Here is a 17,693-nt window from a genome sequence, read left to right on the forward strand (position 1 = left end):
TCATATTTTGAAATAAATATGATTTTCATAACCGTAAACAGGAATCATTAAAATCAAAACATTAAGTTTTTTCAACATTTCACGAATGTAGAAAAATGGACTAGTTTTTATTGTGTTATTTGATCAAAAAAAGCCTATGAAAAGTGCAAAATTTTTCAACGAAAATACTTGAAGAAAAATATTTTCCCCCATATATTTTTCGAGAAAATGATATATGATAAGAATCAATTATTGAAGCATTATGTTTCGACAGTTACAAGAAAACTGTTTATGAAAAGCACAAAGTTCATAAGATTTGCTTTTCTCATGCTAACAAAATGTTTGTTTTTGTTAAATCACATGTGAATTACATTCTGACTATATTAATCTATATTCCCCAGGAATGAATGTTCATGTTTTTAATTAAATCGATAAATTAATTATTCATTTTTACCATGCAAATAAATGTGATATATGGTTTTATTACATGATGAAAAAAATAATGTGAACATCAAATTTTTTTCTTGACTTCTTTTTACATTTCATTTGTTAGAAAGATTAATAATTGTTATATTTCGTTTCCTGAAAAAACTAATTTTTTATGTGAGAATTGTTTCATCAATATCAACTGACTAATATTTGCGAACAAATTTGAAAATACATGTTGAGGTTCGAACAAACAATTATCACATCATATATTACGCAACTTTTTGTGATAACAAAAAAAAGCAATTTTTCATTGACACAAAACACAATTTCAAATGAAATTTAATTTTGCAATAACTGGTTCTGGGTCTTTTTTTTTCCATTTTTGATAAATTTTTTGAAAAAACTCATTTTGTTAGGAAGAAATATTTTTCTTTTTTAAATGTGACGTTTTCAAAACATTTCAAAATAAACGAAAACCAGATGATATTGATCAAGGCGCAAATAAAAATAAAAAAAAAAAAAAAAAAAAAAAAAAAAAAAAAAAAAAAAAAAAAAAAATTTTGAAGTTAGCATATGCAATTTTCAAAAACATGTTCAAATGTATTTAACACACTGAATTTATTCATCAAAAAAAAGAAGGGAAAATGTTTGAAAAATGTTCGTTCATTGAAAAATATCACTATAACTAAGAATGGATATTAATAATGTTATTAAAGTGGAAACAGATGAATTTCTTTTGATGATGTGGAGGAAAATATGTGACTTCAAGCTTTTTCAATTTAAATCTCTGCACAGCGTTTGAACTTTTAATTATTTTTTACATGATATATACGGGTTCATTTATTGTGATCCATATCATGTTGCAGAATATCATGAAATGATATTATTTATTCTTGTTGACAGATATGATAATCCAATTGATTTTGAAATCTGAGAAAAATTTATTAAGAAATGAGTTTTCATGATTTGTGCAGAAAAAGCTTAAAAGCCAGTATTTTCCCCCATATGCTTCTGGATGTCAAAGAATAATACTGAACAACAAATATTCGACTAATACCATTTGATCAACAAATTTGAAAGAAGTCAATTCCATATTATTGAAAATTTTGAAATTGTATTTGAATTAGTGTTTCCAAATTGATATAAAAATTTATTTCTTTATTCCAAAGTGATGTGTTTGAATTCATTCGTATAAAAACTTCCTTTTCAAAGGCACATTGGAAAATAATCATAATTATTTTCAATTTGTTCAATTGTGAGATTGAAATTTTCGAGCAATATTTGTTTCGCTATTCAATTTGGTTTCTTAAGACAGAAAATTAATCATTGCTGAAAAACTCTCATTCAAAATCAAAAAATCATAAATCTTTAACATTTCAAAAAAGAATTTCAAAATCAACTAAATATAAAAATTTTTGTAAAAATCTTCGTGATTCTTATTATATATCATTTAAGAGCTATTTTATTTCAAGAAAACTCCATCATGCATTGAAGAATGAAAACTGAACACAAAAATTCAAAGAAAATTGAAAAAGTCTGAATATTTTTTGAAGACTTCTTTGATGTTTATTTGTCAAAGAAATAATTATCTCTTAATTCAAGAGGTTGTTCTTATCCAAGAAATTTTTGTTTATCTATTTTTCCGATTATTCAATAAAAAAACAGCATCTTTATTTGTTCTTCCATTCTCCCTTCATTAATCTTTTCGATTATGGTTCAATGTTCACAATCACAAAGTTCTTCTTGCTTCCGTTTTTGAAATCATTTTTTTATTTAACTGTGAAATGTGATACAAATGGCACTGAATTCGAGAATCCAATCCTTTCATTTTTTCAAAAAAACAAAAAGGAAAAAAAACTTCTACAGAATAATTCTCAAATTGTTATATCTGGAACATTATTTAAAAAAAACACTTCCCAAGAGGGTGTTATAAGACACAAAAAAGATCGTATTGAAATAAGTTTGCTTTTGAATGATATGATCCCTTCAATACGAGGAGAAAATGAACGAAGAACTCTTTTTTGAATTAAAAAAAAAGGAAGTGATATTTTTGGGGATATAAAATGAATTGAACAAAAGTGGATATCCATATCATTTCAAATCACACAAAATTCACTTCGAACTGTTCCAATTTGTTGCAATCATCCAATCTTCTTCTCTGCAAAACATTCCATAAAAGCTGAAACAAATATCTTCGATGCCTTCCTCTTCAATCTTTTCCGCCATTTTCTTCTTCAGCACCATCTTTTTCTTTTTTTCTTCCTCTTCTTCATTTTCCGTTTTTGACCCTCCTTTCAGCCAACTCAGTGCTGAAGATAAAAATTTCAAAACAACATTTTTTGACTCCTTTTTCCTGTTCAGCATTTCAAAAAGAGATATAATATATTATTTGCAACTGTATGTTGTTGAATAATTCAATGTTGGTTGACTCAATTCCTCCAAAACAATCTCACCAAAATCGAAAAAATTATATGTTACTCTTATTTTTCTGTCACATATCATGCTTTCAATAAACTTTATGAATTTTCTTGCAATTTCTATCTCAGCATTCTTCGTAACTCTGCATAAAGTAATAATACCAGCGACAATTCTTTCAATATCTGTTCCTGAATAATCGCTTTACGTACCGAACATTTGCACCGTTTTTAACCACCCATTGATACACCAAATGTTTTTCAATTCTCTTTCTCTCTCTTCCCTTTTACTCCAATCGACTCTTTCGGCCAGCTCCTCCAACTCTCTTGTTGCTTCTCTTGCAAAATGCAGATCATCCGCAATAACATCTTCCAAGCTTCTTTCACTCCAAAGTCGGAAAATCAAAAACTTCCAAGCAGATTGAAACGCAAGTCGTGTAAAATTGTGATGCTGTTGATAACAATTGATGATTTCTATCATCTCCTTCAAATACTGATTTTTTCCATTTTTCTTAATCTAAAAGAAAAGAAAAAAAAAGAGATAATATCAAAAAAGAAACAGAAGAGCCCACACTTCATATTCAATGTTGCTCAATGAAAGAAAAGCCATTTCAACTTCATCCCGAGACTCTTTACTTTCAACTTTATTCAGTACAACTTTCAGAAGACAAGGAACACATATTGAAAGGAATTCAAAAGAAAAGCCATTGCAAAGCGTAAAATGGCATTCATCAAGGTCAATTAAGAGTTTTTCATTCTTTCGTTTTTTCTTTTTAGCTTCATCAATAATCATCTTTTCAAATCTTTTGTGCAACAAAGACCTTTCATATCACAAGTTGAATGAACACTTCAATGTATTACAATATCCCATGCACTTCAAATAAAAAATTGCATTTTCCAGCGTCATTTTCTTTTCATCAATCAGTTTGTCCAATCTGTCGAACAGTTCTGTTGTCATAATGGATTTCAGTTCTTCTTTGTTCATTTTCTCCATTATTCCATACATTTTGAGTATTTTAGGTTTCTGTTCATCTCCGTTGCACTGTTTCAACTCCGAAAATATCTCTTTGAATCAAATTCAAAAAATAATAACAAAACACAGAAAATTTCCACGAAGTCAAAACGATATGAACAAACCCGAAACCATTTTCACAAGAGAATTCTTCTGAATCATTGAAATAGCGTTTTGTACGTCAACAGATCCTGCTTTTTGTTTTGTGGAATCATCGAGGATGATTTATGACAAATACTTAAAAAAATTGCAAAGAAAAACAAAATGCAACATACAAAAGAAAACCGCTTTAACAAGCCTCAGTTTCATGGTTCAATTGATTCATTTGAGCTTTCAGTTTGCAAGAACAAAATCGATTGATCAGTCAAAAAAAGCGATTATGAAATACTTGATCTGGATTGTTTCCGTTTTGATCATTCTGTGGAAACAAGAATATCAACACCGAAAGGCAAATAATAAACATGCTTTTCCATTAACTTTTGAGAGCGAGATTCTTTGAAACATTAAAGGAAAATAGAAAAAATAAAAAAATAAAAATTAAATTAATTGAAAATAATACCAGAAAGAGACACATTTATTTCTGAAACACATATTTTTGTGATCATTATGTTTTTCCAAGCAATTATTGAACAATGGACAAAATAAAGAAAGATTGGAATTTTCGATTCAACAATGAAAATAAGAGAGAAACAACAATTATAAACAAATTATGCATTCAACAAAACAAAACAAAATCCAGTGAGTTCTCAGATCGAGAATGACAAACGAGTATCATTTTTTGTGGAAGGAAAGAATTACCACATTTCTTTATTGTTGCAATCAAGATGATGAAACATGAACAGTATGAATAATGAGTTACAAAGGAAGAGAAATAGAAATGGAAAAGGATGAGACAAAAAAGAAAGAGGAAATTAGAAATCAGACTGCAGTTCTTCAAACAAAACGAAGAGGAGAAATATTTAATTGAAGAATATTCATCACTCTTCGTTTGTCAGATAATAACAAAGAAAAATAAAACAAAAAAACCATTGACGAATCAAAAGATCAGAATTTTCTTTTGAAATGACTTTCAAAAGATGAAAGAAACTGATTAAAATTTGTTGCAGTTGTTCTGATTGATATTTTTGTTTTTCTTTTCGAAGTATTTATTCAACCAAACAAAGCCACGAACAAGCTTCTGCAAAGACAGGAATAATTGCTAAGAAATTGTTCACAATTCTTTTTCATTGTTTTGGAAACCAGTTCCTTTCACACAAACAAGTTTGATGACTTCTTTATTGAAAAATCACTCAAACCACATAATCATCGTGGAATTGCAATCTCCATTTATTTGTGGTGAAGTGATGCCATTTTCATTTCCCCATATTTTCTCTTGTTCCGCCTGCAAATGAATTCTCTCCTTTTCCAAAAAGGATCTTATGCGACTTGATTGAAACGATGAAACATATCTCTTGGTTTTTTTCATCTTCTTCTTTCTTTTTAATTTCTTCATGAATATTAAATTCTCTAAAGCATAAATTTGTGCCTTTCCCCCTCTTCAATCAACTGTTCAACACAATTGACAGATTTTGCTCCTCAAAACTTCATTTTTCCGATTTTCTTCCTTTGCTCATATTTGTTCTCGATTTGATTTATACAAATGATTTTTTCTCTATCAACTAATTCTTTCAAAGCATCATATTCGAATTCAAAAAAAAAAAAATGATCTCTATCCTTTCCTCGATTTGTTCCAATTTCAAAATAAAATATGATAATTGACAAAATGATGAGAGAAACAACCCTTTATTTTTTTGAGGTGAAATATAAGCAATTTCGTTAAATTGCATATAATTTTTTCAAGAATAGAAACAACTGAAACATCGAATGCGATTTTGAAGAAGAAAAATCAAAATTGAAAAGGATGATGTTTCATGCTTCCTAAATAAGAATGACTTTAATAAATCGCTCATTCTCATGTTTGAAGCACTTGAAAATGGCTGGAGGTATTTCAAGATGACATTATTAAAAATGAGCATTATATCAAAAATTATTGCATGAGAACAACAAAAATGTGCCTTTATTCACTGAAGACATTCCAATGATTTTATTCTTTATTCTGCCTCCTCTTGGAAATAACAATTTAAATGGAAACAAATATTTTGAGTTTGGTTTTTTCTTCACTTTCTTTATGTTTCATTTTCATTTTGAGTTATTTTTCTCCTGTTTATTTAAAGCCTGAACAGCTTTCCTGAGCCAATAGCATCAGTCAATGTCAGTGAAAGTATCTTATTCAACAGAATCTGAAGAAAAATTCAGAACGAATGTTTCATATGAGACAGCGAAGTGGAAGACGAAGAAGTAATACATGAATTTTTTTCAAAGGGAAAAAAAATTTATGTCCGTCTTTTAAGGCATTTTTTGAAGAATTGGGAGGTTATTTCGATGAACAGAGATCAATCAGTGGTTCCAACATTTAATTGGTGAAAAAGAAGAAATGAAAATGACTTAAATTCTTGGAAGGTTTTGCATTAATGTTTTAATTGAAATTTGGAACATTCATGAATGTTTTTAATTTACGGAAAACCAAAAAAAGAAGAAATGGGTAACTATCTGGTTCAGATGAATTGATAACATCAAACACATTTCGATAATTGAAGAAAATAGGCATTAGAATTTGAGTGTTTTGCGAACATGAGGAATGAGAATTCTTCTTCTTCAGATTTGCAATCATTCTAAAATTCAAAAGGAAAAATGCTCTGTTATTTTCTCAACAAATCTCAAACGGGTTTGAAGGAAGATCATTCTCATCAGAAATACAGTTACCGAAATCCTTTCAATAAAGGAAAATCATTCATTCACAGAATATTCCAAGAAGATTGATATATAAACAGAAGAATTGACAATTACACATTTTTGCCTAAAGTTATGGAACAACAAAGATAGAAACTTCATTCAACATATCATTCCATCTTTGATCTTCTTCTTCGTTGACTTAACTGATGCTGCGGCTTTAACCGATCTATTCTGATGTGTGTGAGAGAAAGCATTGAGCAAAGACAAAAGAAAGAAAAACTCAAAAAGCGGGAATGAAATACAAAGACAATTGAAAAATGTGTTGAAAGATCAAATTTGAGGAAATAAAGGAAAAAAAGAGGAAACATGAAAAAATAGATTTGTGATAGAGAAAGAAAAGAAGAAGAAAACTATTTAAATGATGGACTCAGAACACTTTTTGAAGATAAGCTGAAAGAGGTGAATAACAGAAGATGAAGAAGAAGAAGAAGAAAGAGATTTGTATTTTCTTGAGCCTCTTTGAAGAAAAAAAAAAAAAGAATCTTGATGAAAAATGTTTTTATTTATCAAAGAGATACTCTGAGGAATATTGATGAAAGAGAACATGATGATGATTTTTCACTTTGCTGTTATTTGAAATGTATGTGAATTGTTTCCTTTCACAGAAAGAATAAAATAACCACAAAAAGATAAAAAAAGATGAATTAACGAAAACTCATTGACATTGAAAATGAAGCATTCCAATAAAGAACATCTCCAACAGCAACATAAATAAGACATCTTCAAAAACAGCGTTAATTCACTCGACAGCAAGAATTATTCAATGATATTCATTGATTAATCGCTCTTTTTCTCCTTCTCCTTCATTTTAATCAAAATTCCTGCTTGGTTTCTTCGATTCTACTTTTTTTTTCTGCAAAAAATCCATCTTTATCTTGAAAACAGTGTGCCACCGTCATCCCCGCTCTCAATTGCGCTTCCATTGGCTTCATCTTCACCTGATTCTTCAAGAGCGATGGCATCAGACATCGTTAGCATCACACATCCCTCGGGAATGCGATGGATGAACTCCCTTTTCAGAGCAGTTAGGGACATCCTCTCAGAAAAATTGTCACTCCAACAGGATCTCACAACCAAGCTCAAATGCGATTGCTCAACTATCCCGAGTTTTGGTCTTTCTCCATTCACAATCTTCTGTCCTGCCACCTCTGCCTCATACTCACCAAACGGGATTTGAAGGGACAGGCACTCCCACAACATCATCCCGATCGAGAATGACACTGACTCCTTTGTTGCCCCCATCTTCTTGTTGATCAGCAGCTCAGGCGCCTTCCACCTCAAGCACTCTTTCCTGAAGTCATCCTCATCCTCAAATGCTGATGATGGAAGGGAGTCCTCATCATCACCACTGGCAGATGTCACAACTGTTGATGATGAGATTGAGGATGAATCAGAATCATCATCAGATGAGAAGTCAGAGTGCATCACGATGCAGATCACCATATGTTCCGAAAACAACACAATGTGAGGACTCAAGTTGGTGAGTGATTGAAGAGGATTTTCCATTTCATCAAATGAGTGTTGAGCGAGATTGGCCACCCAAAACAAGACCTGCGCAGCTGTCTGCTCCCTCTCTTGCAGATTCCCAATCACCATCTCTTTCTTCTCATTTCTTCCATGCAGCAGCATGAACAATGAATCCCTCAAGTCCACAATCAGCTTCTCGTGAGGTGATGAGCATGCCATTGCATCCACCAGATTTGACATCGATGAGGTGGTCGGGCACAGATCTTCCCTTCGAACAAAAGTGGATTCTGTGTCTGAAGTGTCTGTTGTTGAAGTGGATGAAATGGATGGTGAAGGTGCTCTCTTTCTTGTCTCTTCATCTTCTTTTTCATCCACCTTTTCTAACATCCATTGAGGAATCTTGTCTGAGTCTCTTCCAAGGATGTATTCAGTGGAGCCACTCTCAGAAAGAAGATGTTCAGAGGACTCTGAATGTGACAAGCTTTTCTCATACACTCTCTTCTTTATCCTTTCTTCGTTCTTCTTCTCTGCCTCCCTCTCTGCTCTCTTCCACTGTTCCTCTGGAGACATCTCCATTGTTACCATTTCAAAAGCCTTCGGATCCTTTTTAACAGTATCTTCCACAATTATTTCCAATTCTTCAGTCCGTCTTTTTTGCTTTCTCCACCGAACAATAAAAGCAATAGCAACAATTAGAACAATAAAGAATAGAACAACAAATAGAACAGCGATTATAAGAGCCCATGATGGTTTTCCTTCTCTTTCTCCTTCAACGAGTTTTTCATCTCCCTTTGGTTCAGTCTCACTTTTATTCTTCAGGATAAATGAATCAGTGGATGATGGTGAAGCTTTTCTTCCAAACAAAATTTTCACTGACACTTCTGTTCTATCGCCTGCTTTTCTTAAAAGCTCTGTATCAATCACTCCAACAACTGCATTTTCTGATTCAAAGTCTGATTCTTCGAAGTTGAATGTTTCAATCAATTCCTCCTCACCTTCTTTGAACGAACAGAGAATGACAAATTGCAAGGCAGAAAAAGCGATCCTTCAAATTTGAGATTTGTATTTGTTCCATTCTCTTCGCTTTTCACACTCTCCAGCACAGGAATGAAGAATGATGATCCCCTTTCAGAAACAATTCCTCCAAAACCGCACACATCATTCAGCATCCACAATGAGGTATTTCTTTCCCATCCATCTCCTCCTTTCAAACTTGTGATGCTCAGTGATCCTGAATCTGAACAGATAATGTTTCTTCTCACAGATGGGTATTTTGAGAATCTTGGATTGTTGTTTGCGAACAACCCCATTTCAATGACAACGGTTCCGCCACACACAGACAACCCTCCATTTGAGGCATTCGATATGATAGTGTCTTTCACTGCTACTGATGAGTCTTTCGGTTCCACCATTGATCCGTTCCATCGGCAGACTTGATCTTGCCAAGCATTCAGCTCATCCCTTTTGTCGCCAACATCCATTGTCCCATCAAACAAACAGGAATCAAGAGAAATGTTTTGACATGAACTCATTGTCAAAGCACTTCCTTTCTTGTTTGCCACGCTTTTGTGAGTCAGCGATATATTTGCACATCTGACACAACTGGCACATTTTCCAACATGAATCACTGTTGATTGTTCACCAGAAATGCTGATATTTTCGAACTTTGAGAGGAGAAAATCGAAAGATTCTCCAGCCACACAGATATTTCCATCTTCCTTCCCTTCAACAAATACCGCATTCTTCTCGACTTGCACAGCATTCACTCTCAGCTTATCGAGAGACAAATCCCCCCAAAACGAGTGAATGTGAATCAGATAAGGATATTCCACAGAAATGTTTTCAATCAAGAGATCAAGGAATCTCAGTTCTGAACTAACTATTTCCACAAGTGCAAATGAAATGTGTGACTCGTCAATGTTTGCTTTCCCTGAGAATTGACAACTTTCAATTGAGAGGGCTGCATGCTCTGAATAAAAAAATGAGGAGTGAGCTGTTGTTATTTCTGTTGGGAAGTGGAAAGAAATCAACTTAAGAGCAACTGAGCCAGAACAATTAACAATGCAACTCTTTTCAATTTCTGTGATTTCCTTTATTTCTATTGAAGCAGCTGTTTTCTTTCGAGACATCAAGGTCGCGTCACAGAGTTCGATTTCACAGTCGATCACACTCTGCAAGTCGACAAGAAGCCTGCTGTCCACTTTATGGGTGAGATGGATGAGAGAGTAGCCAATGGTGGTGCAAGGAAGTGCAAGAGTTCCACACTGCTGCGTGTCTTTCCCTCCTTTGGTTTGCTCCGAGCTAACAACAATCGTATCTGACTGGAATATGAGAATGAAGTCGAGAAGATTGACAGGCTCGGAAGAAAATTCGTTTCGGTCAATCCCATAGATTGCATTCAGACGAACAAAAACACTCGGATCAAAATCCATTTTGAACATTGTTTCATTTATTTGTGTGTTCAGATTGATGCACTCAACAAACATATCTCGCCCCACCTGGGCTGTGTTTGAATCGAACTTCAATGGCTCGATGTGCATGCTGAGCTTTGTTGTGAGTTCTGTTCTCAAATAAAGTCCACCTCCCCTTCCATTTGTTGTGGAACATCCACACATTTCCACGAGGCATTTTTTCAAGTTGAATAAGCCTCCCTCACACAGCTCAATGAGAATGCATCCTCCTTTTCGTGTTTCTGGTGACTGGCATCCAGAAAAGTTTGAGTACACAAAGAATATATTTGTGTTTGTGGAGTCGATGCAACTCAGAACACGGCTCTCATCATTCTTTCCGTTCACTGAAAGAAAAGAGGAAGAGTTGATTTGAATCTGTTTTTTCTCTTCATTTCTTTCACTTGTTGGAATGGATACAACATCTACAAGACTTCCATCAGTCAGATTCACTGATTGGATTTTCATGTCAATAATTCCAACATTCACCTTGTTGGATGTATCAATCATGCTTCGCCCAATGTTTATCGACTCCACTTCCAAATCTTGAATCATCAAACATCCATTGAGAATTTGTACAAATGCAACGGAAAGGGGATTTGTATGTGGAGCAAGTGAGTAGAACTGGCAACTCATTATTGTAATGTTTCCATTTTGGCCGGCAATGAGAGCATCATTCAGACACACAAAATCTGAGCTTGTGGACATTCGAACATGATTAATTGTCACCTTGCGATTAACGTTCAGCAACACTTTTTCATCAGGAGACACATTCTCAAACATCAAAGTGCTCATTTCAGGCTCATCGATTGTGATTGTAGATGATTCAATTTCCAAATCAGAAATATGAAATTCGTCTCTGATTGAGCACTCTCCTTTCAGCATTATTTTCTTTTCATCAGAATCGGACTTGATTTGTTTCATCCCTTTCCAAAAGGATTTGCAAGGATCTTCATTGCTTCCACATCTCAAAACATCAGCACCATCTTCAGACACAAACACTGTTCCACTCTCATATTTGATGAGGAATCGGAAAAGATCAGTATTCAAAAACTTCGTATCACTTCCATCAAAAAGTGTTTCATCACTGGCCATCTGTCCATATAGAAAGGAAAATTTATCGTTTGTGACAGTGGAATTCAGATCGTTGCACTTCAGAAACATGTTTTTTCCATGTTCTGCTTTGTTGTCTGAGAATGTGGGATCTGCAATTGTGAATGAGGGATTCTCTCCAGACAAATCAAGAAAAAGTGCACCCCCTCTTCCATTCTTTGTGACACCTTGCTGAGCCCAAGGTGCATGGCACGAAGTGAAACTGCATTGTTCGACTGCTAATGAGCTTTGATCTTCTGAACAGACATAAATTGCTCCTCCTCCATTTGATTCTGACTCAACACCACAATTCACAAACTCGCAATTCGAAAGATTGACAGGCACAGTTGCAGAGTCTTCATCACTCGAAATGCAGAGGCAAGCACCATTCTGCTTCTGACGTGTTATTGAATGAAAATCAGTGTTTGTGATATTCATATTTTTTCCATTTTTGCTGAACACGACACTGCAATTGTCCAATGTGCAAGATGAAAACTCTGAGTTTTGGATGGAAATGGATCCTCTTTCCTCTGCAGCAACCAGACCCTCCTTTGAATTACTTGTGGCATTCCTCAGAAACGCTGCATCCAGTGTTCCTTCTGCATTCTCTCCGCTCACACAAATAGCTGAAAAGCTCCCAAAACATGTGTCCACAATTTCGAATTGATCAAGGCACATTGTTCCATTGAGAACACAGCAAAAGCTGTATTCAACAACCACATCACTTTTGGATGGAACGATGCAGCAGTTGTGGAGACTCAACGAATGCGAAGTGCAGCAGAGAAATGGCTTGCTCTGAGGCAACGAGGATGGAAGAGAAAACGAGATATTTGAAATGTCTGTGTCTATTCTTGTTTCAACAAACCCGTTCTCAGGCGACGATGAATCCTCAACAACCTCAATCACTGTTCCCTTCCTTTCAACAGAAATATCATATCCCCAGTCATCAAAAACTGATGGACAATCAAACTTGAAAGGAGGGACAAATTTGATTTTTCTTATGGAAGAGCTGAAATGAGTCCTTACAGCATATTGCAATGTTCTGCAAGGAGAAACAGAAAATCCGCATCTCAGATGATCTGAACCAGCTGATCCGCTCACAGTCACAATCAAAGGAAATGACTTCCAAAACAAAACAAAAGGGATTGCAGCACCTATTTCGCTTTCCTCAAATCCCATCAGCTCATCCAACACATTCTCATCAAGAATAAAGCCAAACTTTGAGCGAGAGCACAACTCTTCAAGCTCTGTAGCAACCACAAACACATTCTTTCCATATACAGCTTTGTTCACTGTGAAGTTGATATTTCCGAATTCAAAAGCCTTCCCTCCAGCTGTGCAGTCAATCATGATTCCTCCTCCAACGCCTCTTTCATTTGCTCCTTTCTCTGCCTTGCATTGTTCGAAGCCACTTCCAAAATCATTTGAGCTTTTATTTCCAATTGCCACTTCGCTTCCATTATTCATCTTCACCATCAATGCGCCCCCATTTCCATCAAGACACGAGCAGTCGCGAATCCTGAAATCCACAAGACTCAATTTCTCACCCTCATCCACAATCACTTCAACCAATGAACCGTTTCCTGACTTTCGCACAATGCCATCAAACACTGATCCTGAGAAGGTAATATCGTTCACAGATTCCATTGAAATCAAGGGAATATTTTCCATACAGATATGCTTGAACAAGCAATTGTTGATGATCGTTGTTGATCTTTCTTTTGCTTCAATCAAAGATCGACTGAATGACTGTGCCTGGCTATCAGATTCGCTTCGAATCTCGCATCCATCCAGACGTGCAGCTCCATTTCCATTCACAGACAAAAGACTGCCACTGGCTGAGGTTGCTGAATCGTGGATGAGTGTGAATGCTGAAATGATCAGATCTCCATTTTCCACTGAAATGAGTGACTTTCCGGAAATCACATCTCTGGAGCGAACAACCGAGTTGTCGCATCTGTGTCCGATGAATTCCATTTTGAACGAATTAATTGAAATACTGTTTTCTTCATAATGCCCGCTGAAAACAACCACATTTTGTGTTGAACGCTTGATTAATGCATGTGCAATGGTTTTGAATGGTCTAGCCCGATATCCACAGCCAGGTTCATCTGCTCCCCTCAGCCAGGAAACAAACAACTGATCAAAGCCATTTAAAGATGTGACAGCATCTGGAAGCCAATTATCCTTGTTGTTTATGCCATCTACGACTCGAGGATGGCTGCTTGTTGAATAACATCCAACAACATCTGAATCAGATATTTTTCCAACCCAAGTTCCGATGAATGAAATATCTGTCCCATTGGTTGAGTTACTTGCCTTATTTCCATTGAAAAAGCAGTATTTGATTGATCCTCCATGTTTTTCTCCAAATGACATTGTATACAGCAATGCACCAAATAGACCAGAAACGCAGTTTTTTATGCAACTATCAGTTACAAACCCCTTTCCATTTGAAGACCAGAAACACATTCCTGCATTTCTTGATGCCTTGCATCCAGAGACAACTACTGAATCAATCAATGCACCATTTGTATTCATGATTAAAATGGCTGCATAGTGAATTGAACGACAATTGAAGAAAAGACAGTTTTTTATAACAACTGATTTGTCATCATTTGATGTGATTCCTCCGCAACAATATGTTGAATTGCAATTTGTGCAATTTGAATCAAAAACATCAACTTTTCTACATGAACTTGAGTACATTGATCCACCGTTGAAGTTTGAGCCTTCTGTTCCACAGGAGCACTCATTGAAATGGCATCTCGAAACAAGACAGATGACATTTTCAGATGAGAAATACAAAGCTCCACCAGCATTTTTTGGAGATGAGCATTTGAAGAAACAATCAATAAATGAAATGTTTCCTTCATTGAAAGACTGTCTCTGATCAAATGACTCGTTTGAGACAATGATAGTATTTTGGCATGAATTGAAAGATGAGTTTTTCACTATGAAAGATATGCAAGATGGGGATACAATTGATCCGTAATAGGGCTGAACGCAGTTTATGAAATCTGAAGAAGAAACCTCTATATAATCTGTTGAATGTTTTTTGTGAAGGATATCTGCTGAATGATGAACAATTGAAATGTTCTGAAAATGACAGTTATGCATCACAACATTTGATGCCTTGCCAGAATACAACACTGTTCCATCCAATTCTGCCAATGCAACATTTTTCATCACTGAGTTGCTAATTGTCAATGAACCGTGCTTTGCTATATGAACAATTGATTGTCTGATTGCTTGTAAACGATCATCCAGCACGATTCTTATTTTTGACATTGTGACTTTGCCTGAAGATGTGATGAACGAACTCAAGGATGAAGACGAAATGAAAAAACTGCAACTCGAGATATTCATCAATGAAAGCGAATCTCCGCTAAGGGAGCATGTTTTTGAATTTGACAACAAGTTCATTTGATTCAAATCCACTGAAGAGTTGACGAGATTAAACAACTGTTGGTGATTCGATGAAGTTAGACATGTTTTTTCTTCCTCGCTTTCCTTATAAAAGAACTGATTTATCAATGAACTCTTATTGACTTGACTGGATTCATGAAGAGAAGGGCTTGATAATGGGATATTTGTCTCATAATTCATCAAAGTCTCAAAATGGCGATTGAAGCAATCATTTGATGCACAAACCTTAAATAACAAGCTTAAATAGAATAGAACTATTAACATCTGTATGTTTCCAAAAAAAACTGTGAGAGACGATTTATTTTTGTCGCGAAAAATGAAATTCTTTTGTTTTTTGATTATTCAAAAAATATAATGGGTCTTATAGAAAAAATTATACATGTGTTTTCATGAAAATTAAGTTGTCTTTTTTGACAAACAAAGATATCAAAAAAGTGATAAAATAATTCAATTTAGCTGTTTGCTTGAATGTGGATCTTCACTCATTTGAGATTTGAAAATGCAAAACTGACAAATAATGATTATGTTCATTTTTTCCAAGTCAAAATCTGATGTGTTATTTCATTTCACACTTATTCGCATGTTGCCGCTGAATATTCAACGTATCATGTAATCTGAATATTTGTTATTTGATTCCAATTTTTTTTCTCAATGAAAAAAATTGTTTTTCACAAATAACAATTGTAAACAGTCATTCTCTGAAGCATTTTTTTTATTTGATAAGGAAAAATAAAGTTCACTGACATGTTGAATAAAAGTGATGATAACAAGGTTGGTTTTTTTGATAAGTTTGAGTTTTCTGTATTTATGAAATATGTTTTTTTTAGAATTATATTTTCTTTGTTCATCGAAATTTTGTTCAAACTTTCCAAAAAATTAATAGTCATTTGGTAACAATTAAAATTATCACACATATGTGGCTCATTGTCATTGTCGTTTGTTCTATTTTCAAGTTTTGTGTTTCTTTTTTCTTTTCTCGATTGGATGTTTGGGTTTTTAAAAGGATATTAATATCAATGGATGGATTTTGTTTTAAACAGAAAAGCAATGTTGTAGTGATGTGTTTTATTGGAGAAAAGGACAAATCCAATTCGGATGATGTGCAGTTACCAATAATCTTCATTTTTGTTGATATTTTTTTGTTTTCTATTTTTTTGACGACATTGTGTTTTGTACGAAAGATTCAGATGGAATAGTCGAAACGGTGAATATTGCTCATTGAACAAAATCCTCATATGAATTCAATACTGCTGTCTTGCTACTGCAGTATTGAGATTATTAGTTGTATTATTTTGCAAAGCAGGTGAATTAAATGTTTATTTTCAAATCCGAATCTTTTTTATTAATAATCTGCGTTTTGAGAAGAACGTATATGTTGATGTGAAGATGACAATAATGAAGTGCCGACTTTTGTGTTTTGTTGTTTTTGACTTTTTTTGTGAATTCAAAATATTGTATTGCTTGTATTGCTGACTCTTGGGGAATATAACAAAGAACATCCAGACAAACTTGACATTGGTTTCACTTAACAATTGATGAAGTCAATCTGAACATGTTTTTCTTATCTGTCCAATTTTCAAGAAATTTCGTCAGAATTGTCTGAAACTACATGTTTGAAGTGTGTGGGCTGGATTATCTTCATGGTGCGAATAAAATTCTAAGGAATTAATATCTTATATATTTGCTTTATTCATTTCTCAAAATTTCTTTGAATTAAGGCAACAAATCTCTTCTTTTCTTTCACTTTGAAAACACTGCCACTTTTCCATTAAAAGTCCTCATTTGTATTTATGTGTGTCTGTTCCTCTGAATGAAGGGACATCAAACCAGGCAACATCATCCTGAACAGTCGCTCATCTACCTGTGAGAAATACGCTTCTGTGCATCATATAGAATTTGAGATTTGCCGGACTTTTCGACTAGAGGAAGATTGCTTCAGACAGATGGCGATGAAAAGAATCGTGTTTGAGTGAAAGACACGAATGAGAGATGGTGTTATTGCTTTCACAAGAAAGTGTTAAAAAAAGGAATAAGAAGTCATTTTAATGGAGATGAATGACGAATGAGGGATTATTGTTTGTTTCAAATAAAAACAAACACATTTTTCTGTTCATATTTTTTCAATCTTTCATTTTTTTTGTTGAACTTTTCAAAAGACCCCTTTGAATCAAGAACCTGAGCAGCTGTGTAACTACAAGTCTTTCAACACCTACGCTGTTTATATCTGGTCAGTGGGTGTTGTGTTCTGTTGGTAACTTAGATTAATGCAAGCTGTTTGGTGGAGTAAGTTCTCCAGGCGATATGATTGCAATCATTCAGCAGAGAAATAATCCTTCTTCTGTTAGAGACATCGATTCATGCGCCGAGGATCTGTTTTGAAAAATTCATGTGATCAGACCAGAAGAATGCGTCACAGCAAAAAATGAAGCCCTCCACCTAAGGTTTTTCAAGGAAAACAAAAATTAATATTGGCGCAAAGACCATCTATCTCATTCTTCTTCTTCATTACAAAATTGAGCACTCAACATTCCTCATTCACTTTTTTCTTCTTCAAGGTTTGGGATATTCCTTTGATGCCAGAGGTGGATAACA

At 34.3% G+C, this 17,693-nt stretch overlaps 2 protein-coding genes across 2 annotated transcripts; both read right to left on the reverse strand.

Annotated features, from left to right (window-relative positions):
- Positions 1 to 2,520: 2,520 nt before the first annotated feature.
- MONOS_17609 (uncharacterized protein) lies at positions 2,521 to 3,969 on the reverse strand (the record flags this gene model as incomplete). The annotated part of the gene is made up of 6 exons (XM_067870544.1): positions 2,521 to 2,761; positions 3,074 to 3,202; positions 3,317 to 3,339; positions 3,397 to 3,643; positions 3,827 to 3,887; positions 3,960 to 3,969. 6 exons carry the CDS (start codon positions 3,967 to 3,969, stop codon positions 2,521 to 2,523), a joined length of 711 nt encoding a protein of 236 aa, XP_067726760.1.
- Positions 3,970 to 7,536: 3,567 nt separating this feature from the next.
- MONOS_14764 (uncharacterized protein) lies at positions 7,537 to 14,461 on the reverse strand (the record flags this gene model as incomplete). Its single annotated transcript, XM_067867594.1, has 3 exons — positions 7,537 to 9,131; positions 9,227 to 14,182; positions 14,380 to 14,461. The coding sequence occupies 3 exons, from the start codon at positions 14,459 to 14,461 to the stop codon at positions 7,537 to 7,539; spliced, it is 6,633 nt and encodes a 2,210-aa protein (XP_067726761.1).
- Between the last annotated feature and the right edge of the window lie 3,232 nt (positions 14,462 to 17,693).

The sequence above is a fragment of the Monocercomonoides exilis genome (genome assembly GCF_001643675.1).
Source record: "Monocercomonoides exilis strain PA203 chromosome Unknown scaffold24-1337568, whole genome shotgun sequence".
NCBI lineage: Eukaryota > Preaxostyla > Oxymonadida > Polymastigidae > Monocercomonoides > Monocercomonoides exilis.